The 23,307-nt window shown below is 38.1% G+C and overlaps 2 protein-coding genes across 8 annotated transcripts in view; one reads left to right on the top strand and one right to left on the bottom strand.

The window, feature by feature from the left end:
• The window catches only part of ERAP1 (endoplasmic reticulum aminopeptidase 1), a gene marked incomplete at its 5' end in the record, with an annotated part of 32,724 nt that extends 15,749 nt beyond the window's left edge, over nucleotides 1-16,975 (top strand). Inside the window, 4 exons of the mRNA XM_081320538.1 lie at nucleotides 682-822; nucleotides 929-1,010; nucleotides 5,755-5,938; nucleotides 15,843-16,975. Coding sequence (XP_081176664.1) covers nucleotides 682-822; nucleotides 929-1,010; nucleotides 5,755-5,904 — 373 coding nt within the window. The 3' untranslated portion in view covers nucleotides 5,905-5,938; nucleotides 15,843-16,975. The remainder of the gene's footprint in view (nucleotides 1-681; nucleotides 823-928; nucleotides 1,011-5,754; nucleotides 5,939-15,842) is intronic.
• CAST (calpastatin) overlaps nucleotides 11,880-23,307 on the bottom strand; it is an 84,086-nt gene continuing 72,658 nt past the window's right edge. For 6 of the 7 annotated variants that reach the window (XM_081320539.1, XM_081320540.1, XM_081320542.1 and 3 more), the window contains 7 exons: nucleotides 22,914-23,015; nucleotides 21,736-21,828; nucleotides 20,976-21,029; nucleotides 20,120-20,212; nucleotides 17,021-17,095; nucleotides 15,810-15,870; nucleotides 11,880-14,793 (listed from right to left, as the gene is read on the bottom strand). In XM_081320539.1, coding sequence (XP_081176665.1) covers nucleotides 15,820-15,870; nucleotides 17,021-17,095; nucleotides 20,120-20,212; nucleotides 20,976-21,029; nucleotides 21,736-21,828; nucleotides 22,914-23,015 — 468 coding nt within the window. In that variant the 3' untranslated portion in view covers nucleotides 11,880-14,793; nucleotides 15,810-15,819. Of the gene's footprint in view, nucleotides 14,794-15,809; nucleotides 15,871-17,020; nucleotides 17,096-19,408; nucleotides 19,577-20,119; nucleotides 20,213-20,975; nucleotides 21,030-21,735; nucleotides 21,829-22,913; nucleotides 23,016-23,307 lie in introns of those variants that run through there. The other variant, XR_014025497.1, reaches the window with a different exon arrangement.

Below are 23,307 nucleotides of genomic sequence, written 5' to 3'. Positions count from 1 at the left end.
TGAACTTTTAAGACTTTCAGACCCTTTAACTTGCTTTTCCTCCATTTCAAATCTCAATATTTTTTTTACATTTTTTTACATTGTACATAATTCATTTTTAAATTCTATTTTATCTCATTCTATTCCTGGTCATTTAAAATCTATATTAAATATTTTAATTGCACATATTAGAACTATTGAAAACTAAATCCCTCTGCAGTCAATTATTTTCTTGATTTCATCCTAAGCTCCCTATTTTCCTGTGCTAGCAAGTCTTTATATGTTAACCCACATTCACAATCAGCTTTTCCAAAACATGAATTTCTTTTATGTTTGGCATATATTGTACTATACATACATTAAGAGACAGAAGAAGAAACTTCCAAAAAAATTAGTGTTTTTAATTTATTCATTTGCATGTGGGTAACTTAGAAACACGGGATAAATAAAATACTTTTTTGTGAAACAATATTGTCAAGAATGCCTAATGGGACTTAGACAAGAAAATTAGATCATCATTACTTTTGGGCAGTGCTAGATATCCACTCATTGAGCAAATCAATGAGAGAAAAAATTTAAAAGCTGCATTATTTATTGTACTCCTTGCTCCCTTTAATAAGGGATGTCTTTTCTTAACGAACCTGCATATATTTCATGTATCCAAGCTTAATTGAAATACTTGTTTAATCATGTTCTTTTTAGGTTAATGGATCAAGCATTGCAAGGTGACATAATAAAGACCCAGGAACTTCCTTCTATACTTGTTAGTGTTGGAAGGAATCCTTATGGATATCAATTAGCTTGGAAGTTTTTAAAACAAAACTGGCAGAAACTTGTAAAAAAGTATGTATGACCTTCATGTTCTTGCATTTTATTTTGTTTTGAGGAAGCCTACAAAACTGTTTACTTTGTTGATGTTTGTTATTGGTTTTGTTTGTTTTTCCTGTAGATTTGACTTTGGCTCACACTCACTTGCACAAATGATTACTGGCATAACAAATCAGTATTCCACAAAGGAGCAGCTTGCTGAGGTAAATATAGCTTTGACAGTCTGTATTACATAAGTAACTGTGACACGATATTTTTATCTTATAGACTCAAATTGGTAAGGATATATAATAATGTTTAGTTTTGTGTTTGTGTATATATAGAGACATATGTTCGTGCTTTCAAGTTAGTTTTTACTTATGGCAACTTATATAGACAAGTTCATGCTTTTTTTTGCAACATTTTGTGATGTGTGACTTCTAGTGCTGAAAGAGTAACTGGCTCAAGGTCATCCAGCTGGCTGCCCTATTTTAGAACTTTAGTTTCTGCTCCACTGCTTTTAATCATTACACTAAACTGATTCTAATAAATACCCATCTACACATGCATATACACTTATCTGAGGGTTTTTTTTAATCCCATTTATATCCCGCCCTTCTCCGAAGACTCAGGGAGGCTTACAATCTAAGCACAAATCAATGTGCTTAGCAATAGCCTTCATTCTATGTATATGCCTGCTTATTAGGGCTTTCTCCCCCCCCCCCAAGCGGCATTATTACAAAGTCAGCTTATTGCCCCCAACAATCTGGGACCTCATTTTACCTACCTCGGAAGGATGGAAGGCTGAGTCAACCTTGAGCCTGGTGGGATGCGAACCTGCACTAATTGCAGGCAGCTGGTGTTACTTAAGGAGGCATTAGCCCACTGCTCCACCAAGGCTCTGTAATACAGGTTTCCAAATACAGGTAGTCCTCAACCTACGACCATAATTGAGTCCAAAATTTCTGTTGTTAATTGAGACATTTGTTAAGTGAGTTTTGCCCCTTTTTATGATTTTTCTTGCCACAGTTGTTAAGTGAATTACTGCAGTTGATAAGTTGGTAACCTGGTTGTTAAGTGAATGTGGTTTTCCCATTGACTTTGTTTGTTAGAAGGTTGCAAAAGGTGATCACATGAACCTGGGATGCAGCAAAGGACATAAATATGAGCCAGTTCTCTAGCCTCTGAATTTTGATCACATGATGATGGGGATGCTGCAAAGTTGTAACTATGAAAAATGGGCATAAGTCACCTTTTTCAGTGCCGTTGTAACTCTGAACAGTCACTAAACAAACTGTTGTAAGTCAAGGACTACCTGTAATTGACTCATGCCAGCTTACAACAAAACACAACATCATTATAGTACTAGCAGATCAAAATCATTTCAAGAAAGCACAATACTATTCAATTGGTGCCTTGGTGGAGCAGTGGGCTAATGCCTCCTTAAGTAACACCAGCTGCCTGCAGTTATTGCAGGTTCAAGTCCCACCAGGCTCAAGGTTGACTCAGCCTTCCATCCTTCCGAGGTAGGTAAAATGAGGACCCAGATTGTTGGGGGCAATTAAGCTGACTTTGTAATAATGCTGCTTGGGGGGGCGCGCGAAAGCCTTAATAAGCAGGCATATACATAGAATGAAGGCTACTGCTAAGCTTGTAAGCCGCCCTGAGTCTTCGGAGAAGGGCGGGATATAAATGGGATTAAAATAAAAAAAATAAAAAATAAAATTACAGTGACAAAATCCAATTTCAGACTTCCAAAGTTCCTGTGGAAGAGTATAGCTTCATTCCTTCTAGGTGTTCATAACTAAACATATGAGGAAAACAGCATTTTCTAGTTTCTCAACTTCCTTCCCCTCATGAAAATTGGGGCCAAAAGCAGTTGCTCCTGGCAGGTTGCCCATGGGAAGCAGGCTGGAGGGTTGAAGTAGAGTTGGAAAAGGCAGCCTTGAAGTTTACCTGTTGCCAAGCCATGTGGGGCTTTATAAGTCAAACTAGAACCTTCAATTGTACCTGGAAACAAATTAGTAACTAATTTAGGTGTAGGAGAAGGACTGGCAGAACTAGGGGGAGGGATGAAAAAAAGGGCCAGCCTAGATAGCCACAACAAATTAAGTCCAACCCTCTCTTGGCTTATCTAACTCTAATCAGGCATTGACTGTTAGTTGAGAAGATTCCTGTGTGTAGGCTTTTAGCAATAAGAGTTAAATTTAACCTTCACATGTGGACCTGTTTTTTGTGCCTGACAGTAGGCCTTGCAAAATTGGTCTGATATGACCAAAGGATCTGGCACTACAAAATTTAAAACATTTAAAATTCAGTGAATTAGTCATTTATTTCTCTTTGTTATAAAAATATCCTAATTGAGTTCCAAATGTCTGTTGATTTGAATAAGAAAAGAAGCATCTTGAAATGAGTGCACAAGCACATTCTCAGTGTGAACATGGTCCTTGCAGAGCATTGTACTTGCAATTTGAGAGTCATTTCTTGAATGCAGACGGAGGAGGCCTGTGTTCAGGACCATTGATTTTTTTACCTGTGTTATGCTTAGTTACTGCACAAATGTTTTATAATTTGACATGCTTTAGGCATACAAGTCTAGTTTTGAAATGGTATATTGTCAACATCTATGGTAATATGCCCAACTTACTACATTTTTTTTAATCCCATTTATATCCCGCCCTTCTCCGAAGACTCAGGGCGGCTTACAATTTAAAGCACAAATCAATGTGCTTAGCAATAGCCTTCATTCTATGTATATGCCTGCTTATTAGGGCTTTCGCCCCCCCCCCAGTGGCATTATTACAATCTGGGTCCTCATTTTACCTACCTCGGAAGGATGGAAGGCTGAGTCAACCTTGAGCCTGGTGGGATGCGAACCTGCACTAATTGCAGGCAGCTGGTGTTACTTAAGGAGACATTAGCCCACTGCTCCACCAAGGCTCTTTTGTTTGTATCTTCCTACATTTTTCATTTGGAAATGAGTAGGGCTTGAGAATGAGTACTTCTGAGATAGCTGCGGCTTCTGTCAGAAGGGAGGAAAAAATTTGCAACTATTCATGTCCATCCAGAGAATGGAAGCATATGAAGATGATCCATATATCTCTTAAGAGAGTGTCTCATTGCTAACTGGCTCTTCTTGTCAACTGGAATAGATTTTTTATTTTCAATTCCTTTCTGGTGGAAGGCATAGTGAAGAAGGAGAGATAAGCATAATCAAATAGTTTTGAATGCCATCCCATGGCACAGTGTATTCAGTAAAGTATTTTGAGAAAACTAGTTTTCTATTGCTACCATAAAGGTAAAGGTAAAGGTTCCCCCGCACATGCATGCTAGTCGTTTCCAACTCTAGGGGCCGGTGCTCATCTCCGTTTCAAAGCGCTTGTCCGAGGACATCTCCGTGGTCATGTGGCCGGCATGACTGGACGCCAAAGGCGCACGGAACGCTGTTACCTTCCCACCGTAGTGGTCCCTATTTTTCTACTTGCATTTTTACGTGCTTTCGAACTGCTAGGTTGGCAGAAGCTGGGACGAGTAACAGGCGCTCACTCTGTTACGCGGCACTCGGGATTCGACCCGCCAAACTGCCGACCTTCTGATCGACAAGCTCAGCGTCCTAACCCACTGAGCCACCGCGTCCCTTATTGCTACCATAGTAGGCCCCAAATAGTTGGATGGAATGATTTCTAAAATATTATTTTTCAAATCCTTTTAGAAATAAGAATCCTGCAGGAATCAATAGTAGTAACTGTGAGAGGGATCTTGGAGTCCTAGTGGACAATCACTCAAATATGAGCCAGCAGTGTGCTGCAGCTGCCAAAAAAGCCAACACAGTGCTAGGCTGCATTAACAAAGGGATTGAATCAAGATCACGTGAAGTGTTACTACCACTTTACAATGCCTTGATAAGGCCACACTTAGAATACTGCATCCAGTTTTGGTCATCACGATGTAAAAAAAGATGTTGAGACTCTAGAAAGAGTACAGAGAAGAGCAACAAAGATGATTAGGGGACTGGAGGCTAAAATATAAAGAACGGTTGCTGGAATTGGGTATGAAGAGAAGGACGAGGGGTGACATGATAGCAGTGTTCCAATATCTAAGAGCTTGCCACAAAGAAGAGGAAGTCAAGCTATTCTTCAAAGCATCTGAAGGCAGGACAAGAAGCAATGGATGGAAACTAATCAAGGAGAGAAGCAACCTAGAACTGAGAAGAAATTTCCTGACAGAACAATTAATCAGTGGAACTACTTGCCTCCAGAAGTTGTGAATGCTCCAACACTTTTTAAGAAGAGACTGGACAACCATTTGACTGAAATGGTATAGGTTGTCCTGCCTGAGCAGGGGGTTGGACTAGAAAACCTCCAAAGTCCCTTCCAACTCTATTCTATTAATGAGCCCAGCACATAAAGATAGATGTATTCAACCTCTTCCACTTTGTACAATTGTCACCTTTCTTGTGTTTAACGTAAGGAATGGATTATTATTGTTGTTGTTTTGTTATTATTATTGATCACCGCACAGTCAGCCAGATGTTCAGACTGGATTTTTGTCTACCTATGTTCAGACTGGCATTTTTGTCTACCTATCAAGTCCTTACCAAGGACCTGGGATAGGCAGATGTGGATGTTTGATGATATTATAGATATCATCGCAGGATGGAAGCAGTTCCTAGTAAGGCCACCTTTTGCAATTGACTAATGGTGAATTTGTCAATGCCAGTGGTGTTCAAGTGGTGCTCCAGTTGTTTTGAGATTGCACCCAAGGCACCTATTACTATTGGTACTACAGGAGAACCTATACCATTTCAGACAAATGGTTGTCCAGTCTCTTCTTAAAAACTTCCTCTTCCACTTTGTACAATTGTCACCTTTCTTATGTTTAACGTAAGGAATGGATTATTGTTGTTGTTATATTATTAGTATTAGTATTATTAAATCAGTTGTGTTTCTCTGTGTATTTCCTCAACAGGTTAAAAATTATTTCAGCTCAATGGACAAAAAAACTTCAGAGCTCCGTGCTGTTCAACAAGCAATAGAAACAATTGAGGAAAATATCCAGTGGATGGATAAGAACCTTGAAAAAATCAAGGCATGGTTACAGATTAATAGCAAAGTGTGAAGTTGTACGTGAACTATTGATTCAGAATTGACAAGTAAGTTCTCAAGCCTATCCATACTGCTTACAAATCGATAGGAATCTCTGCAACAGGATTGTTCCTTAATATATTTAAAATTATTCCACTTGGACTACGTTGGGGATTGTGGGAAACAAATTAAAGGCAAGAAAAACAGTATTGCAGATCTATGTGTATATGATAAGCCCAGTTTTTTACTACTATAACTGCAATGCCCTACACAAGTATTTTTTATAATAATAGCTTTAATAATTAGCTTCAAACAAGTTTATACAACAAGGTAATCCTTGACTTACAAGAAGAAGTGAGAATATTGCTCCATTTTATGACCTTTCTTGCCACAGTTGTTAACTGAATCACTGCAGTTGTTGAGTTAGTAACATGGCTGTTAAGTGAATCTGGCTTTCCCCCATTGACTTTGCTTGTCAGAAGGTTGCAAAAGGTTTTCACATAACCCCGAGATTCTGCAACCATCATAAATTCGAACCAGTTGCCAAGCAACTGGGGATGCTGCAAGGGTCACTTTTTTCAGTGCCATTGTAACTTCGATTACTAAATGAATGGTTAAGTCAAGGACTACCCGTAATGGCCATTATTTTTTCATTTCTTTAAAATAACTCTACAGACTCTGCAGGCTAGAATTAAATAGTACTTACCAGTAATTGAATGTTAAAATGAGCTACTCAGGGCAGCTATAAAAATTAAGACTGTATAAGTAATGGGTAAACTTCACTTATATACCATTTTTGTCTTGCCTGTTCTGGCACAGTTTCAAGGAGATCGAGGGGAAAAGTTCATTTTGTTGCATCTCAAAACTATACACAGTTATGTATACAATTGTGGCCATTCCAATGTAATTCGCAGTTAATGACCAGTCACTCATCAGCTGTTCAAAGTTACAACAGCATTGAATAAGTGGTACTGACAACCGATCCTTGAACCTTCACCTTTCCTAGCATTCTGGTCACATGATCATGCTCTGGGTGCTTGGCAATCAGCTTATGATGTTTGCAGCATTCTGCAGTCACATGATCTCCATTTGTGACCTTCTCTGCCAGCTGCCTGCAAGCAAAGTCAGTGGGGAAGCTGGCAGGAAATGTTACAAGAGACTGCTCTAAATTACTCTCATTCCTACAGTTTTTTCTCTTGAATAGCCTGGCTATGGAGTACAAGGTCCTGGGCATGGATCCTGGAAATGTTGTACTTCCTTGCCTATGCCTATAACACCCTACCACCCACAACTGCCCTTTGCGCATGCACACTCACCTGGTAGCAGCTACCCCCAATCCTGGAATGCCATGCCAATGCAGCTGCCTACACATCTTCCCCCCGGAATGGGACAACTTGCCGCAGCCAACTTGCCATGGCTGACTCGCCACGGGACAATTCGCTGCAGGACAATTCAACAATTCAATTGTTCAAAATAATTTTTAAAAAGATTTGAATTTTTGTCATTCACATTTCATTTTGGCATCCTTTCATGCTTCTAGTCCACTATTTCTTTAGTATTAGTGTAGCTCTTGTCCCGCAGCAAGTTGGCCTGCAGCAAGTTAGCCATGGCGAGTTGTCATAGACCAGAGGTGTCAAACTGGTGGCCCATAGGGCAGATGCGCCACGTGCAGGCCACGCCCACCCTGGCTCCGCAAAGACAAAAAAACATCACGATACGTCATGATATATCACGTGACATTATCGAGTTTGGCACCCGTTTCATAGACCCTCTTCCCCACCCAGCAACAGCTGGCCCACCATGCTTACACCAACCACTTACCCACTTGCCAGCCTGGTTGAGAGCTGCCTGAGACTTGCAACTTCCTGCCAGCTTCTCCATTGACCTTGCTTTTTGGAAGTCAGCAGGAAGTTGTGAGGTAGTCCTCAATGATACCAATGGGACTGCCGTCATTAAGCATCTTTTGGAACTATATTGCGTAAAGGTAAAGGTTCCCCTGCACATGTGTGCTAGTCGTTTCCAACTCTAGGGGCCAGTGCTTATCTCCGTTTCAAAGCCGAAGAGCCAACGCTTGTCCAAGGATGTCTCCGTGGTCATGTGGCCGGCATGACTAGACGCCAAAGGCGCACGGAACGCTGTTACCTTCCCACCGCAGTGGTCCCTATTTTTCTACTTGCATTTCTACATGCTTTCAAACTGCTAGGTTGGCAGAAGCTGGGACGAATAACAGGCGCTCACTATGTTACGCGACACTCGGGATTCGACCCGCCAAACTGCCAACCATCTGATCGACAAGCTCAGCATCCTAACCCACTGAGCCACCACGTCCCTTGCAACTATATTGCATAGTGATGGAAATTCTGGTCACAATTACTATTGTTAAGCGAGGATTGTGTGCATGAAGATTCTTGTGTAATTCTTTCTTTGATGGCACCTGGCAAAAAAACCATCACTTTCCACCAGCTTAATTATTCAGTGAAGAAATTTTAATTAGGTATATTGGTGCACACTGCTACAATTTTATTTTTGGAATAATAGTATAAAAGTCATATAAAAAAGCCTTGGTGGAGCAGTGGGCTAATGCCTCCTTAAGTAACACCAGCTGCCTGCAATTAGTGCAGGTTCGAGTCCCACCAGGCTCAAGGTTGACTCAGCCTTCCATCCTTCCGTGGTAGGTAAAATGAGGACCCAGATTGTTGGGGGCAATAAGCTGACTTTGTAATAATGCCGCTTGGGGGGGTGGGGCAAAAGCCCTAATAAGCAGGCATATACATAGAATGAAGGCTATTGCTAAGCACATTGGTTTGTGCTTAAATTGTAAGCCGCCCTGAGTCTTCGGAGAAGGGCGGGATATAAATGGGATTAAAATAAAAAAATAAAAATAAAAAATATAAACGGGAGGTATCTGTGCCTCAAGAATGTCATTCCTTCATTAATGTTCTTGTTTCACCCTCATTCATTTTTCTCCTTATCCACAAGTCATACATTTGTGTTATGGCGAAAGGCTTTTATTAAACATTTTGATGGATTTCACAACAACCCTGTTGCAATAAACTACAGTATTTCCGATTTCTGGGAATAAAGTTGAGAGATGAATCTTTGCCTTGGAATGTATCATTTCTAAAATCCTCTCTGCATTGTTAAAATATGCTAAAATATTAGTATTCTCAGTGCAACAAAATAACAGAGTATTAATCTCCAAAATAGGTTCCACTGTCTTAAATGTCATCATTTATAGTTGAGTAGCATTGAATTTCTTTTTTAAAAAATAATATTTTATTCATTTTCTCATTTTACAATTGAGTATTTAAAAAGCAACGTGATGACTAGGTTAACCAATAATTCAATAGCATACATAAATCTTTATTATAAACCTCAAGTTACAACATCAGATATTTCATCTCCTTTTCCCTTAATATTTACTGTCTCATATTAAGCTAATACAGGTTTTTATTATTATCAACTAAATAAGAATATCTTTGTTACAATTATCAATAATGTTTAGCTTATACATACCTTAATTGCATTTGCATTCGATCCTTATATACAATGTCCTGTTATTGCTTTCCCCCCCCCAAGCTTTAATTTCCCATCAATATTCAAATTAACATTTGTTATTTATGATTTCCAAGTGTTTTATATTTAGGTTACCAAAGTTTCTCTTATCTCAACTTCTTCCTTTTTCCCTTTTCATAACAAATTCTAATATTCTAAATACACATTTTATCTATTTGATTATAGTCTTGTTCTGTTTTCTAAAAGTTATCTATTTTCCCCTGTGTTAAACCATCTAATTAATACCATATCCCCTCTAATAAGTCAAAACCATTATGTGTGTTATCTGGGTTAACCAATAATTCAGTAATATATATATAAATATCTCATATTGGGCAAACAAAATTCTTATTTTCAACTAAGTAAAAACATTCTTGTTACATTTATCAATACTTTTTAGCCTATACATAAATTTTATTTTCCCATCAATATTAAAAAAACCAGTTATTTATGATTTCCAAATATTTTATGTTGTGATCAAAATTTCTCTTATCTCAGCTTTTCCCTTTTCACACCAAAGCCTAATAGTCTTGTTACATATCTTAGCTATTCAGTTATAATGTTACTTTATTTTCTAAAAGTTATCTATTTTCCATTATATTCAACCCTCTAATTAGTAATATAATATCCCCTCTAATAAATCAAAGCCATTATTTTCTTCAGCCTTACTCTGGCTTTCTTCCTTTGTCAGTTAACCTTCCATGTCAGTGCCTTTGAATCATCAAATAGTTCTCCCTCTATTATTATATATATATTATTTGGAATAAGAAAGACCCTTTGTTTGAAGTTTTTTGGAAGAATGAGCCCATTTGTATTCATTAGATCCCCTCTCTATTATTCCAATTTCCCACAATTGTCCTGATACGTTTATCTTCCATTCAGTCTGTTCTTCTTCCTTTTCCTCAAATTTCTTCTGAGTTTTGTAAAAAGTCTTTTCCAGTTTCAGTGTTGTCACTCCCTTTTCTGATTTTTCCGTTGGCTGGGTCTGTTGATCAGTTGGGTCCTCTGTCTTGGTGCTTAGTTGTTCCAATTTTGCTGTTATTTCCTGCATTGTTAGTTCTTTGGTTGTAGTCAAGATCTGGGCTTGTATATTTAAGCTGGCATCTCATTCGTTTATGTTGCTTCTTATTTCATCACAAGCTGAAAGGATGGTTTCATGTATTGATTTCAACATGGAAAGGATTTTTTCCTGGTCTTCATCCATATTCTCTTAATAGTATGTTAAGTTGCAGACTTTAGAATCAAACATTAAAAATAGTTTTTTTTCTCTTTTGTAGCTAGTTATGGGACATTATTTCATGTGTTATATGTGATCTTTATAGTAGAAGTTGTTTGTCAAATAAAAGTTTATAGTCCAAGGTGTTCCATCATCTCATATAATAACATGTTTCTCATGTAAAGAAATAGGAAAGCAATTCCCCAAGTATAGCTCTGAGAGTCAGTAAAACTTTACATTCATAGTTCCAGCAGGTTACATATGCTGCCCAGAAGTTCCTTCTTTGCAGCTGAGTATTTCATAGGTGGTAGCTGTCAAGGTCAAAGAAATTTTATCTAAAGTCTGGGATTCAAGCCAAGTCTTTTTTAAGCAATAACAAATTGTAATACCATACTTTGCCACAAGATGTCACCGACGCCATTTTAAGCTTTTTAAATCCAAAGTTTATATGGTAGTTTTTCAAGTATTTTTTTAAAAAATAAAAACAAACATCTCCAATGAGAAAAGGAACACTTTTAGTCCCCAAGTATCAAAAGAATATACATCCAATTAGATTAAAATTGTTCTTATAGTTGCTCTGTTTCCCCTGGGTAGTTAGTCACCGCTTTTCTTAGAGGATGGGGTAAAAATTCCCTTCCCTCTCTCCTCACAGGGGGAAAAATACTTTGGGCAGCTTTTACAGGAAAAAATACTTAAAATCTTAAAGAGAGGATCAGGTCTCACCCAGTTTCATCCACATTGCTTTAAAGTTGCTTGGTGGTAATTTTGACTTCGGCTGTCAGCAGCTTAGTGATGAGCCATATTGGTATGGCCGGTCTTTCCCATGCCATTTTGGAGGGCTTCCCCGGATCAAATGGAAGGGCCACCCCCTCCCACAATCAAGCAGGGATCTCCTCCTTACTCATCACTCTACAGGGCGACTTTCGACCCTTTCCAGGGTCCCCCAGCACAATTAATTTGGACGCGGAAGACGGAGCTCGCCTTTCTGTCTCTGCAGCGCCACAACAGCAAACCGGAAGTCCGAGTAGAATTGAATTTCAATAATTAAGACACAATTCCTAGTGGCAAAATATGTGAAAAGTCCATAATCCACAGCAGTACTTAAAAGCAAGGTTGGACTGGACTGGGAAATGTGTATGCCTAAGGATTAGGTAATAAGAATTGATAAGATATAACAAAACATATTTAAGGTATTTTTGATAGGAGTCAGATTGCAATAGAATACAAAATAACAAATATAAAGTAATACACAAAATGTTTATTAGTGTGACACAGTAAAATGTCAAATACAGTTCAGTATTGACATTGCATGTAATTAAGGACAGTCTCATTGTCTTCAATATGAAAGATGTAATCCACAAGGAAATCTCTCATGAAATACATTTGAAAAAAAGTAAACATTGTGATAGAAAACACCATGCTTTTCCTTTTAGTTCCTATGCAGGTGAAAAGAAATCACACAGCTAAGATTCCTGGAATAACTAATGTTGGTTTAGTTTATGGAACCAGCTACCTAAGAACAGGTGTAATCATTTTAAGATGGAAGTCAGTTGAGAGATTTCAAAGCACATCTGAATCTGGAACTGTATCCATCTCTCACATATCCTGCATGGAATACTTAAAGAAAAAACAGCACTGAAATCCTATCAAGAATTATTCTGAAATCAGCTATGCCATACAGGGAGTGCAGAATTATTAGGCAAATGAGTATTTTGACCACATCATCCTCTTTATGCATGTTGTCTTACTCCAAGCTGTATAGGCTCGAAAGCCTACTACCAATTAAGCATATTAGGTGATGTGCATCTCTGTAATGAGAAGGGGTGTGGTCTAATGACATCAACACCCTGTATCAGGTGTGCATAATTATTAGGCAACTTCCTTTCCTTTGGCAAAATGGGTCAAAAGAAGGACTTGACAGGCTCAGAAAAGTAAAAAATAGTGAGATATCTTGCAGAGGGATGCAGCACTCTTAAAATTGCAAAGCTTCTGAAGCGTGATCATCGAACAATCAAGCGTTTCATTCAAAATAGTCAACAGGGTCGCAAGAAGCGTGTGGAGAAACCAAGGCACAAAATAACTGCCCATGAACTGAGAAAAGTCAAGCGTGCAGCTGCCAAGATGCCACTTGCCACCAGTTTGGCCATATTTCAGAGCTGCAACATCACTGGAGTGCCCAAAAGCACAAGGTGTGCAATACTCAGAGACATGGCCAAGGTAAGAAAGGCTGAAAGACGACCACCACTGAACAAGACACACAAGCTGAAACGTCAAGACTGGGCCAAGAAATATCTCAAGACTGATTTTTCTAAGGTTTTATGGACTGATGAAATGAGAGTGAGTCTTGATGGGCCAGATGGATGGGCCCGTGGCTGGATTGGTAAAGGGCAGAGAGCTCCAGTCCGACTCAGACGCCAGCAAGGTGGAGGTGGAGTACTGGTTTGGACTGGTATCATCAAAGATGAGCTTGTGGGGCCTTTTCGGGTTGAGGATGGAGTCAAGCTCAACTCCCAGTCCTACTGCCAGTTTCTGGAAGACACCTTCTTCAAGCAGTGGTACAGGAAGAAGTCTGCATCCTTCAAGAAAAACATGATTTTCATGCAGGACAATGCTCCATCACACGCGTCCAAGTACTCCACAGCGTGGCTGGCAAGAAAGGGTATAAAAGAAGGAAATCTAATGACATGGCCTCCTTGTTCACCTGATCTGAACCCCATTGAGAACCTGTGGTCCATCATCAAATGTGAGATTTACAAGGAGGGAAAACAGTACACCTCTCTGAACAGTGTCTGGGAGGCTGTGGTTGCTGCTGCACGCAATGTTGATGGTGAACAGATCAAAACACTGACAGAATCCATGGATGGCAGGCTTTTGAGTGTCCTTGCAAAGAAAGGTGGCTATATTGGTCACTGATTTGTTTTTGTTATGTTTTTGAATGTCAGAAATGTATATTTGTGAATGTTGAGATGTTATATTGGTTTCACTGGTAAAAATAAATAATTGAAATGGGTATATATTTGTTTTTTGTTAAGTTGCCTAATAATTATGCACAGTAATAGTCACCTGCACACACAGATATCCCCCTAAAATAGCTATAACTAAAAACAAACTAAAAACTACTTCCAAAAATATTCAGCTTTGATATTAATGAGTTTTTTGGGTTCATTGAGAACATGGTTGTTGTTCAATAATAAAATTAATCCTCACAAATACAACTTGCCTACTAATTCTGCACTCCCTGTATATGTATACACTAGGACAGTGTTTCTTCAACTTTGCACCTTTAAGATGTGTGGACTTCAAATCCCAGAATGGCTGGCTGGGGAATTAAAGAAATTGAAATGCACACAACTCAAAAGTTGCTAAGTTTGAAAAACACTGCACTAGGATAAGGATTCTTTGCATGTTCTCAATTCCTAGGACGGGCACTATGCCATCCTATGTATTCACCTCTTGTGTTACTTATTGCTCAGAGTAAAGCAGATAGTATAGAAGAGTTTTGGGGGAGGGGGTTGGTGGAAGAAATACCAGTTACCTGTCTCTATAAGTTTGGATGTAGTACTATATCCTTCCAGGAAGCCAATGACAGATGTAGCACAAATACATTGTATGCAATGCAAGTTTTAAAGGATGACACTGTTCATTATTTGATAAGAAGCCAAGGCTGCAACATACTAGCTTCTACTCTGCCCCAACTCTGAAAATTTTGCAACTATTTACTCATTTCCCCCTAAGTATTCTCCAGCAAAAGTACTCATAGGCAATTGGCTTAAAAAAGAAGGCAACCATGTTTAAAGCATTCCTTTTTATGCCAAAACTAGCATAGATTCACTGAGATTTACAGGCACTGTGGGTAGATTATGTGCAAACTTTTGCATATTTCACTCCTATTAAATCCATAAGAAATATTTTTCTTACAAATATAAAGCATTCTTTTCTTTTCAAAAATTAAGAAAATGACAATAATATAGACAATAAAGTATGTGTCTAGAAAATGTGAGTTCATCCTTGAAAATAGCAAAATAAATGCTTTGCAAGCCAAAACAGCCCAATACCATAAAATGTCCAAGATGCTATCTTTTTGAAAAACTGCTTTTGTTCAAATGCAGCTGTCCATCAAAATAAAGAATTTTCGCACTGGTGATAAACATTCTGAAAAGACAAAAATATATTCTATTCTTAAAAGGAAGTGTGTCGTAACATTCAACAGCTGAGGCAGGAATTTTAAAATAGAAAACTAAAATATCCAGATTAGCAGGACAAACAGGGTTGACTTAAACTTAAACTAACCGATAATGTTATTCATAGAATGTATAGAGCTGTTCTTTTCAACTTTGTGACTCAATAGAGAAAAAAATCAGGATATAGGAACATAACATTGTATCTCTGATGCTTCACGTAAGCAGAATCCTCTTACTGAACATAATTTCTTTGTTTAATGAAATTTGCTTTGTTCCCAAGAATAAAAACTAGTGTTCCATTAAGGCTTTTTTAAATAAATAAATAAATATCAAAGGTTCTCTTTTTGTCAGGGAGCCAGATGGGGCTTAAAGGCTGGATGGTGGCAGTGGGCACGCTCATTCTCTCATTCTTCCCAAGCGGCTGGGAAATGATCTTACTGTAGTCGTGAACCCATCTTTTGCAGTATGCCTCAATTAACCAGAGGTCTGTAGAAAAAAAATTAGCCCAGGTACAGCCAACAACAGTCACAGGGAGAATATGGAGGTTTTTTTAAATGATTTTATTCCAACTTCAAGGATTATGGCAGTGATCTATTGTCGCCAGAGGAAGCAATGATCTGACTTTACTTCTTATTTGTAAGAAACAAGGGAGAAAATCCGCCTCTCTATTTTGGTGCTGATATTTGCAGGAGAGGCTTCCTGGGGCTGCAAAAAGGGGCTGATGCATCGTGTAGGTTATCCATCTGTTACTTCAAGTGTACAGCAATAGATCGCTAATGGGAAAGATGTAAGAGGGCATCTTACAAAGAAGGCACCATGTTGGGAAAGACTTTTTAGGACATCAGAATATGTGCTATGAGTCAAACTAATTTCTGAGATAGTGAAAACCTAACGTCAGGATTTAGAACCACAGATTTTCTAAATGTTAATTCATTCTGAATCACCTGCATATTATAGATGCGTGATAGATAACTTAGGACTGCTTACCTGATGACATTTAACTTTTTTTTTGTTTTGCAGATTTTGCGGCAGAAGATTGCTCCTTTGCCTTAAAGGAGAGAAAAAGGAATGATGACATTAATTACTGTATCCATGTAGTAAACACTGAGTTCAGATACCGAGTGATGAATTATATGTTGGGAGGGGGGGCCTGATTTTGGCTTAGCATGTTCTGTGAAGCGAGTCAATAAGACATGGTTAATCAAACCATAGTAAAGTGTGATATGTTAACTAGCTCATTTAAAAAGAATAATGGAAAATAAAGATTTGGGGGGGGGGGAAACAGTTTGAAATAAACAGAATTATCAAAAACCAGAAACTGGGGTAAAAAGCTTTTCATATCTTAAAACTCTCTCTCCTAAAGTTAATTGGTACTTTCATGCATCTAGAGATCCAACATTTGATCACAGCAGTAGCACCCAATGATAAGTGTACTTATTTCTTTACCACATAGGTTATCCTTGATGTGACCACTACTGGGATGAAATTTCTGTTGCACGGTCATAAAGCATGACACATGACCACATAACTTAGTGACTAGCATTTCCTGTGGTTGTTAGCTAAGGCGACACCCCAATCCAAGTTATTCCAGACTTGATCCCTCCCAGCCCCAATACAAGCATATAAAACAGCAAAAAGGGTATCATTTACACGTTTACGTAACTACAGTAGAAGCTAGTATTAAATATGCCTATGAATTTAGGCAAATAATGTACAAAGATTCTATAAAATCTCCAGAGGCTCATTAGCTTTTGCATTAAATTTAGGAATAACATTCTCATAAGTATGTTTCATGCTAAAGTATAATTTTAATTTATTATAGTCACTCTTTATATCCCCACAATTTCACATTGCTCCATCTGAGTACAACAGGTTCATAGTTTCTTTTCTAGTAATAGGTGATAGAAATGAAAGATTAAAAAAAAAAAAAATCAGGCTTCCTGACTAACAATAGAGGGTAAGGGAATAAGCTTAAAAATTGCACATAAGATGCTTCAGAAATCATCCTGCTCATAAAAGAGATGAAAGTGGAACTAATCACACTAGGTAGAATTGTTATGCTAAACCAGGGGTGTCAATCTGCTGGCCCCTGGGCTGGATACATCATGGTGAAACCGCGCCCACCCACTGCCGGCAATGGAAAAAAAGTGTCACATGACGTTGCAAGTTTGACACCCCTGTGCTAAACAATCTCTTACCTTCTTGGGCGTTTTGGATTTCTTTTCCTCCTTCCTTGGTGGTTTAGATGAGGCAGCACCTTTTGATTTATCCTCCTATGCCCAACAGAGAAAAATTCTTGTTCATTTTTCAAGAAATACATCTTTTCAAAAAGTAGTTGCTTGTGATACATACAAGTAGTCCTTGACTTACGATAATTGGGACCAGAATCAGTTGTTAAAGCAAATCACCTTTGTTATGTGAATCCAGCTTCTCCCAATTGACATTGTTTGTCAAAAACCAGTTGGCAAGGTCACTAATCATGATTAGGTGACCACAGGATGTTGCTATCGATCGTAAATGTGCCTGAATTTTAATCACATGACTATGGTGGTCCTAATTTTGAAGACAGGCCAAAAAAATCACTTTTCCCTATTTCAACCATCATTAAATGAATGAACGTTAAGTCAAGCATTATCTATACAGAAAAACTGAAATTCATGTGATGGTGATCTGACCCGAGTTCAGGCGTATGCAGAATAGCAGTAGCACTTAGACTTGTATGCTACTTCACAGCTCTTTACAGCCCTAAGCGATTTACATAGTCAGCCTACTGCCCCGAACAATCTGGGTCCTCATTTTACCGACCTCATAAGGATGGAAGGCTGAGTCAACCTTGAGCCAGTGAGACTCGAACTCTGGCAGTCAGCAGAATTAGCCTGTAATACTGCATTCTAGCCACTGCACCACGGAGAAGCTAAAACTAGTTGTTGAAAAGGTAGAACACCATATAATTCCATAATATAATTTTAAGAGGCATTATGAGACTTTAGTTAAGTATATACTTGACTAAGGAGAATAATAAGCTGCTTAGCTCCTGCCAAGCACCCCCTTTTCTGGTTCTGCTTTATCTCTCCTGAGGAAGACGTAAGTTTTCTAAAGTTTAATGTTTAAATATGCAGGTTCATACATATTTTATTTATGGTGTAAGAATAAATTCTTGCATTTCATTGAGCGCGTATAAACATGCACATGGGAAAACTGTGTCCTATTTGTATTTTAAATTAAAAGACGCTTGCTCCTGGGGAGGAAAGCCATGGCAAATCTAGACAGCACACTAAAAAGCAGAGACATCACCCTGTCAACAAAAGTGCGTATAGTCAAGGCTATGGTCTTCCCAGTTGCAATGTATGGCAGTGAAAGCTGGACCATAAGAAAGGCTGAGCGCCAAAGAATTGAAGCCTTTGAGCTATGGTGCTGGAGAAGACTCCTGCGAGTCCCTTGGACTGCAAGGCGATCAAACCGGTCAGTCCTAGAGGAGATCAACCCTGACTGCTCTTTAGAAGGCCAGATCCTGAAGCTAAAACTCAAATACTTTGGCCACCTAATGAGAAGGAAGGACTCACTGGAGAAGAGCCTAATGCTGGGAAAGATTGAGGGCAATAGAAGAAGGGGACGACAGAGAATGAGGTGGTTGGATGGAGTCACTGAAACAGTAGGCGTGAGCTTAGATGGACTCCAGAAGATGGTAGAGGACAGGAAGGCCTGGAGGAACATTGTCCATAGGGTCGCGATGGGTCGGACACGACTTCGCAACTAACAACAACAATTTGTATTTTCCTGGAGATGAAAACAAACAAAAAGAAGCCTATACGTAGCACACTTTAATGTGAGAAAAACTTTTATTAGCAGGAACACATTCAAAACAACTTTTATTTTTGATGAGGGAAGAAGAGTTTCTTTGGATAATTTAGGCAGCATTTACATTGGAGACGTTCTTGAGAATGAATAAAACTCAGATTTACAACTAAGAAATAAAAGCAAGAATGGACATTTAATACTTGTTCCCTCATTCCATTTGACTCTAAGAAACCTGAATTAGCATTTAAAACAGCCAACTCTTTGTTCCATTATTTGAGTTAATTAATGCATGTTCATCCAAAGACTAGAAATAAAATGCCACTCCTAAAAAGCATTTGTTTAACAAGTCTATTCTTAGCCTTAGAAGCCAATGTGAGATTAACCTCAGCTACATTCTCATACTGGATAGAATTTTTAGTTACCTAAAAGTCAGGTTACCTAAAAACTTGACAAACCTCCCAAAGGAAGAAGTTTTGATAAAAGCCATAGGCAAATAATTGTGAGTAGGAAACCCATGAAATCCATCTTTTTGAAGATTATTTAAATGAATCCAGTCCTTAACGGGGATGTTTACTTATTTTGAGGAGTAGCTTTAAACTGAGAAAACATCTATTTAAAAACTTTTTCTATTAAATGTTGTTCACTGGATAAAAGCAAGAGGACAGAAAACATGAATATGTGTTTTTTAAACAGTATATCCATGATAAAAAGCCAGAGCTAACCCTGTTGATTACAGTCAACCAAATGACACAAAAGAGAATAAGCTTTCAAGTTTCAAAAACTCTTACAATATATTTTGCTATCTGATTAAGAACACAGATAGTTTTCAAATTAGCCGATGTATTTTTCTCCCTCTTTTTCCTGGTCGTCTTCTTTACTGAAGAATTCTTGAAACTCAAACTTGGACATATTTAAAGTCTAATAAGAATTGTTGAACTGAAGATGTTGGATTTCTTCTGACTCATCAATAGGGATTTTCATGCACAATAGAAATAAACATCCATTATACACATTTACACAATAGTGAAATTGCAGGCCTAGAAACCAAGAGACAGAGTTCTATGCCCTCCTTAGGCATGAAAGCTGGTTGGGTGACCTTGGGCCAGTCCCTCTTTTTCAGCCCAACCAAACTCAAGGTTGGAAAGAAAATAAAAGGCAGAAGTACTATGTATGCTTGCCACCTGAAGGGCAGGATAAAAATAGCTGGTGGTATACAACTCAGATTTGGGTCAACTTGCACTCTTCGAGTGGGATTCTTTCTTAAATACGGCTTATATTCACAAATAGGATGCAAATATTGTATACTTTTTAAAAAAATATTAATTCGGGACCACATAACAAAGCAAATTTTGCTCAACAGCAGATTTGACTTGCTGTTTAACAAAACAGAAGCAAGGCCATTTTGCAAACTACCTTTTCTTACCTTTGCTCCTTTAATGGCAGGACGTTAAGATTTGAGATAAAGAGCACCTGATCTCCTTGCCAAAAAAGAGGCCTACCTTTGTTGAAGGTGGCTGTGAAACAGCAGATTTGCCACAATGGTCAAAATCCCCAGAGAGAGCATCAATGGCTGCTGAGTCACTGTCGGGCTTCTGAGATAAGAATAATTACCATTTTAAAGAACTGCGAAATAAGTACTTTTCAAAGATCTTCTTAAAAGATAAGCTCTAAACCGAAATCAAATTTTTTTGTTATCAAACATCTGTTCATGTTTCAAGCATATTTGGTACAAAGATACAGGGCAAGTGAAACGGAACTTTCAAAATGCAGAAATGTTTCCAGGTGTCATAGGTCTTAAGTTATTAAAATTAAAACCATCCTCTCTTTAAAGCTCACCACTGGGTCCTACTCCCTGAGGCTCCTCACTGGTACATGGCGTTAACTGATATGAAACAGTAAACAAATGGCTGGGAACAAAAGCCCACCCAGCTACAGCAGCAAAAGTAATAAAAACACTCCATTATCACTACTATTTGGTTTCTAATTCATGTTTGTCATAAGAATCCTGCATCTTTTTAAGAATTTGATCAGTTTCTTGACCTAAAGTTTCTTGAGATAAACCACCCAGGGTCATCTAAGTGAGATGGATGGTGTAGAAATTTAATACATAAGAATTGTTGTTCTTTCCAATATTATTCCAGATAGAAGCCATCTTATTTCTCATTGGTCTTATACTGTACAAACTAATCAAGACACCTTTTCATCTGAACAGTATTAAAATTCACGCTACTTAATGCAATGTTAAAGGATTCATATCCATCATTTTGGTCCTGGTGGTAGGTTCATATTTCAATAAACTAAGCCAATTTACTGACAAGCAAACCCAGCACAGAATTGAAAGTAATACTTCCTTACTGTTTGTTCTTTGGGTTTCTCACCATCTTTATCTGTTGGCTTTACAGGCTTACCCTTTGACAAAGATAAACATGATTAAATATTAGTGTCATTCACCAGCCTATTCAAGTCTAATCTAGTCTTCTATTTTAAATAATCTAAAGTGCTTGTTGGATTGTTCAACTTTTCCTAATTCGGTTGGTTCAAAACTACCTTCATGTCCTTCAAAAGTAGCATTCTGCATGCTAAAATCGTATCTCCAATACAAAATAAGAGTTATGGATGTTCCGTCGCTGGACTTTCTCAAGAAAAGATTGGACAACCATTGTCTGGAATGATATAATGATTCCTGCCTTGGGCTGTGGGCTGGACAAGAAGACCTCCAAGATCTTTTCCAGTCTTATGTTTGCATGTATGTAAAACACGGTTTCAAAAAACATGAAAGGATCAAGATACTTTTATTTTCAATGTCAAGTAATTTGTCATAGTTGCTCTAAAGCAGCCTTCCCTAACTTTCATTCTTTTAGACAACAACTCCCATGATTCTTGATTAACAGAAACCATCCTGACTAATGCTAAAGGATGTTCAACTTCAACACATTTAGAAGACCCTAGTCTGGGCAATAGTGTTATTTATAAGGTAACACATGCATTTAAACACTAGGGACACCCCCTTATTTATTAGTTCTTTATCAATGTTATTCAAAAGTCTAGTGCTGCATCAGTACATTTACTTCTTTAAAAATATGTTGTACGTTTGACTTTAAAAGTATACATTTACCTTTTCATCAGAGTCAAGAAGATGTCTATATTCAGGAGGGATTGTATCATCTCTTTCTCCAAGTTTGTCTTTATGCTCAGCTTTGACTTTTTCCTGTAAAAAAGTGGGGTTTCTTTAAAAGACACTTATTCTTTTAGAGGAGTCTAACTAATCCCAACCATGATTTATAGATGACAGTCTCACCTTGATAACCTCCTCAGAATGAAAATGTTTTTAAAAAGTGATGTCACAAAGCATTAAAATAATGAATGCCCTAAAACATTGCAGATTCAAATATCCTTATATGAAATATTTTATAATGTCATCTAAATACAAAGCAACATTTTTTGTAAATGAATTCAAGAAATACTAGAACCTTTTAAACATATTTAAGTCAAGCTTCTGTGAATTTTCAGTTTTTTGGTGCAGTGTTTTGTGAAAATTAAATTCACTGGTACGCAAAAAAACACAAATTTGTAATTTTTGAGTAACATTTTTTGTTCCACAGGTATAATTTTGCAGTCTAATAAAGATTAGAGAGATAAAATAAATATTTTATTTTGATTTTCAGTATTTCAAGAGGCAAATAAAGGGAGAAAAAGGGTTCCTAGCAGGAATAAAGTAATAAAACAATGTGTAGTGAAGCGACGTGGTGGCTCAGTGGGTTAGGACGCTGAGCTTGTTGATCAGAAGGTCGGCAGTTTGGTGGGTCAAATCCCGAGTGCCGCGTAACAGAGTGAGAGCCTGTTACTCGTCCCAGCTTCTGCCAACCTAGCAGTTCGAAAGCACGTAAAAATGCAAGTAGAAAAATAGAGACCACTACAGTGGGAAGGTAACAGCGTTCCGTGCGCCTTTGGCATCTAGTCATGCGGGCCACATGACCACGGAGACATCCTCGGACAAGCGCTAGCTCTTCGGCTTTGAAACGGAGATGAGCACCGGCCCCTAGAGTCGGAAACGACTAGCACGCATGTGTGGGGGAACCTTTACCTTTACCTTTAGTGAAGCAAACGATGACTTTAGAGAACTGACACAGAAAACATCTCTATTTCCCTAGTGTTTTAGCAAACTTCCCTGGCTCAGTCCATCCATACGTCTGCCAAAACTGGCTCAGGGCATTTAGTTTTCTTTGCAACTTTGGAAACCAAGTATAGTACTAATTAGCAGTTTGGGGAGAAAGGTCTCTACTATTTTCTCACCTTTACTTTATCCAAAACTGGTTTGTTTTCATCTGGGTCAGGCTGTCTTTGTCCCAGTGAGTCTGCAAGAAGGTCTGCAGCAGCATCAAGTTCTTTCCTACCCTGACAGATTTAAGAAAAAACAAAGAAGACGTTTATACAGTCAGCATTTTATTTTTTGCACCTCTGACCACAAGCAAGGGAATTCAGCTTCCAATATTTCTGAATGCTTTATTTTTTTTAAAAAAAAAGTAGTTGTAAATCAAATTTAACTCAAACAATGCTTTAGCATCAATAAAAGTCCTTCCAATGGAACTCAAGAACACTACTAGATTGTTCCAACAAATAACTATCTGCATAAAAAAGCAAATGCATTTGCACACTTTTTTTTTACATAATTTAGTTTGTACTAAAC

Source organism: Vipera berus (genome assembly GCF_964194415.1).
Source record: "Vipera berus genome assembly, chromosome: 2".
Classification (NCBI taxonomy): Eukaryota; Metazoa; Chordata; class Lepidosauria; order Squamata; family Viperidae; genus Vipera; species Vipera berus.
Note: the sequence above shows the minus strand (reverse complement) of the source record. Positions and strands in the feature narration are given on the sequence as shown.